The sequence below is a fragment of the Spea bombifrons genome, chromosome 4 (assembly GCF_027358695.1).
Source record: "Spea bombifrons isolate aSpeBom1 chromosome 4, aSpeBom1.2.pri, whole genome shotgun sequence".
Lineage (NCBI taxonomy): Eukaryota > Metazoa > Chordata > Amphibia > Anura > Pelobatidae > Spea > Spea bombifrons.
The window spans coordinates 107,183,362-107,187,548 of NC_071090.1; the positions used below are offsets into that span (position 1 = coordinate 107,183,362).

The following is a 4,187-nucleotide window of genomic DNA, read 5'->3' on the forward strand; positions in this document are numbered from 1 at the left end:
TACTCACCCGGCAACTTAGCCTTGGCTTTTAAGAGAATCTGCCACTTTTCTAGCAAAATTGTATATATAATATTTATAAATATATATGTTCTTTCTTTTTTTCACTTTGTCATTTGGCCTGTATTTATAGTATATTTATATATTAAGCTCGTTTGAGCCGGGCCCTCCTCACCTGTTATCTCTGTTAGTCAATTTGTTATGTTACATACTACTTGTTATGTCCTGTCTACCCATTGTACAGCGCTACGGAATTTGATGGCGCTATATAAAACAATAAATAACAATAATGTGTATATATATAGTATATATATGTATATATAGTATATTTATATTTATGTATATATAGTATATTTATATTTATGAATATATAGCATATTTATATTTATGTATATATAGTATATTTATATTTATGTATATATAGTATATTTATATTTATGTATATATAGTATATTTATATATATATGTATATATAGTATATATAGTATATATTTATATATGAGCCTGTTAGTTTTTCCTCCACTGAAAAGAAACATCATAACTTTTAATTAACTTGAATTGGTTACATTGTATCACATTGTGTATGATGTCACTGTATTATTGTGTTAATGTGATAAATATTATATATTGCGTTTCGAATTATGACTTTCTCTCAGCGCCCGTCCCTCCCTATAGCTGCGAGCAGACACTGGCCCATTGTGTCGCGGTGCGAGCGTCTTCAAATCGATTGATTAATAATGTTATTACGCGGTATTATAAACCTCTCGGGTGTCTATCGCTTTATCGTTGTGCGTCACGTTATCTCTCGGTGTGATACCCAAAGTCCAAACTCCGGCATCTCGTGACTCAGCCTCTTATCTGCCGGGTAGCGGTTTTGGCCGTATAAGAGCCCGGGCTGAGGTGTCCTCAGCACACTCTCTCGTCGTCGGTCTCTCGAGACACTTCTGGGTCCTCATCATGTGCACCGGAAAATGTTCCAAGTTTATTGGGCTGTCTCTGTACCCGTTCGCCGTCATCTGCATCATCTGTAACATTCTGCTTTTCTTTCCGGGATGGGAAACGGAGCCGGTGCGAAACACGCAAGACCAGCTCACTCCAGAAGTGATCTATTTAGGTGGGATTATCGGTGGCGGCATACTGGTAAGTGCTCGGTGTAGCCTAGAACCGATGACCTAGAACACCCTTAAATAATATTACCGGTCCCTGTTCTGTCTCCACAAAAGAACAAAAAAAAAAAAAGCTGAATTCTCTTTTTTTCTCAAGGTCCTAATTCCGGCCATTCACATTCAGGCAACGGGACGGCAGGGATGTTGCAATAACCGCTGCGGGGTGAGTACAATTCAGAAATGTAATGTATGAACAAAAATGTATGGAATTTGGGGGGAAATTTTGGGGGGAGCGTTATTCTGGGCTTTGCCATGACGACTGCACAAATGTTACCCAAGATCGTTCGTTGGTCCCGTCTTAGATTCAGGAGCCGTATGCCTTCCCCGCGCATGTTTAAATCCCCTCTCTGGAGTAACTTGTGCCACCTCTGCTGGAAGGCTGTTCTGTTTCCCCACACCCTCTCGTATAAGCCCATTACCCGATTCGCTAGGGCGCCCCCTTGTGGTAGGGAGTCTTCATCATGTCTGCAGGCCAGTAAATTGTTTTTGCTCTTATCACCCACAGATGTTCCTGTCCATCCTGTTTGCTGCCATAGGAGTTGCCGGATCTGTTTACAGCTTTACCGTGTCTACTGTGGGCATGGTGCGAGGACCCGTGTGCAATTACACCGACCCAATCACCCACGATCCTAAGTGGGGTAGGCCTTTTTTTACTGAGCTGGAAAATTTTAGGTAAGATGTACAGCTCATCATTCTAGCCTTAACCCTCTATGATCCAATGCATTACAATGTCAGCCAATAGGTTTTATGATATAGACATAGGCAGCATACATTAACCCCGCACAGCGCTGTTCATTTAACCCATTCCACGTCTTGAATGGACACCAACCTCTTACCACATTGTGTTCCCTCTCTCTTGCAGTAATGAAAGTTACCTCTTCAATAGAGAAACATGGAGTGTGTGTACCTACCCCCCAAATGTAGCTGAGTTCAATATCATTCTGTTCTCCATCATCCTGGCTGCCAGTGGCATCGAGATCATATTGTGTGTCACACAGATGCTGAACGGCCTATTTGGATGTCTCTGTGGTACATGCCGAAACAAAGACTAAACTGGGAGTGTAAGTATAGAACAGTACATAGTTATTAACCCACTGTGACCACAGGATACATATATATATTCGTGCTATACACACAAATTGATGCCACAGGTACCCATAGGGAATATCCTTGTTATACACACAGTGACCACAAGGTGTCACTGGCACCTATCAAAATATACCTGCTATACACACAGTGACCACAAGGTGTCACTGCCTTCTATCAAAATATACCTGCTATACACACAGTGACCACTAGGTGTCACAGGTACTGTTAACATAGGAAATATCCCTGCTATACACACAGTGACCACAAGGTGTCACCAGTAGTCATAGGGATTATACCTGCTATACACAGTCGCCACAACGTGTCCCCAGTAGCCACAGGGAATGTATCACGATATACACAGTGATCATAAGTTATCACTGGTATCTATAGGTTATCTGAGTCTACTCACTATATACACAGAGGTACCCATAGGCACTATCCCCTGTATATACACACAGTGACTACAAGGGGCTGCCAGTACGCATACGGGGTTATTTATCTCTATATACACAGTGACATATTTCTACATATTTGTTACATAATGTATATGTATCGTCTAAAGAAACTGAAGCTCATACTTGCCCGTTAGAATAATTAAAAGGATATTAAATGGATTAATTAATGTACGTTTTTTATTGTTGTCTGCGCCTGACCACTAGGTAAAAGTTCTGCAAAAAGTACACCATAAAGTACCGTCATTTTTAACCTTTTGGAAGAGTGGGCGAAATCACATGCTTAGATAAAAATATATATATATTTTTAATTGTTCAACCTTATTCGAACCATTTAAATGCAAGTATTAGTTTCCACGATGATGTCATTTTAATGATGTCAATTCTTTTCTACAGGTTAACATCCTTACCACCGATCGTAGCCCTCCAATTCCTCAGCGCTCCCAATACCCCCCCCTCAAAGGCTGGTTCCTTTGGGGGTAACGAAAGGGAACCACCCGCCAATCTTTTCTGAATACAGATTATACCTTTTTGTGCATTGATGAGAGAAGGGACACTCTGACCCACGTACCCCCCGCCCACTGGGACAGAATGAAGGCTCCACCCACCAGACTGGCCCCCTCCCCCTTCCGGGTGGAAAGCTGAGAATATATTTCTTGAAATGTACATATCATTTATATTTGTATTTATAATTTATGTCAATGACATTATTCAAATAAAAAACATGTTTACAATTAATAGTTGGAAAAAAATGATTTTTTAATTATTTTACGTGGAAGTTTACAGGGGTTTTGTTTACTGCAGTTAACGTTTTCTTACAAAATAGTAGAACTGATCATTATTTACATTGCTAATGCTACTGATCTATCCTGAAAGTGGATTTATCAGAGCAGAAAGGTTTTTTAATAGTATATCAAAAGCTGTTTTTAAAGTAAATTAATTTTTTTTATAGATGTTTTAAATAATTAATCTCCTGAATCAGGGCAAAAAAACATTTAAACCTTAATAACTCATCACCAATAAGGTTTTCTTAGGGGGAAAAAACATTGTAACAAAGTGAAATAGTAATTTAGGTTGAAGGTTCTCCATAAACTTGAACCCTTTTATCGATCCTTCCAGCTTTTGATCCAAAAAGTAGGCAAAAAACCCCAAATTAAGCTATTTTTCAAAATTTCCTCCTTAGGGGGAAAGATCCCTTCTTGACTCCAAAAGATTTCTCCTTTTCTTCTAAATCAATAATGTTTAATTTTATTCTATCGTGTATAGCTCTGTATGTCCTGCTTTTACCCTTTTTGAAGGCATCCATTGTATCTGATAGAACCCCCTCTCTCTCTCTCGGCAGTGGATTCCGTACCTTTACTGCCCTCACTGTAAAGAATCCCTTCCTTTGTCGTCCATGAAACCTGCGCTCTTCCCGTCTCAGAGGATGACTCCTGTTCTTTGTATATTTCTGTTAACGATCAGGTCCCTGGACAGCTTTATA

The 4,187-nt window shown here is 39.5% G+C and overlaps 1 protein-coding gene across 1 annotated transcript; it reads left to right on the forward strand.

Annotated features, from left to right (window-relative positions):
* Positions 1 to 896: 896 nt before the first annotated feature.
* On the forward strand, positions 897 to 3,442 carry LOC128490815 (transmembrane 4 L6 family member 5-like). The gene is made up of 5 exons (XM_053462892.1): positions 897 to 1,137; positions 1,261 to 1,326; positions 1,669 to 1,835; positions 2,026 to 2,224; positions 3,101 to 3,442. The coding sequence occupies exons 1-4, from the start codon at positions 955 to 957 to the stop codon at positions 2,213 to 2,215; spliced, it is 606 nt and encodes a 201-aa protein (XP_053318867.1). The 5' UTR covers positions 897 to 954; the 3' UTR covers positions 2,216 to 2,224; positions 3,101 to 3,442.
* Positions 3,443 to 4,187: the final 745 nt, after the last annotated feature.

Bases quoted from the DNA above. Each gene is read 5' to 3' on its own strand.
- LOC128490815 (XM_053462892.1), top strand. From the start codon at position 955: ATGTGCACCGGAAAATGTTCCAAGTTTATTGGGCTGTCTCTGTACCCG. The intron at 1,138-1,260 runs GTAAGTGCTCGG...TTTTTTCTCAAG, and splicing joins TTATCGGTGGCGGCATACTG to GTCCTAATTCCGGCCATTCA. The intron at 1,327-1,668 runs GTGAGTACAATT...TATCACCCACAG, and splicing joins GTTGCAATAACCGCTGCGGG to ATGTTCCTGTCCATCCTGTT.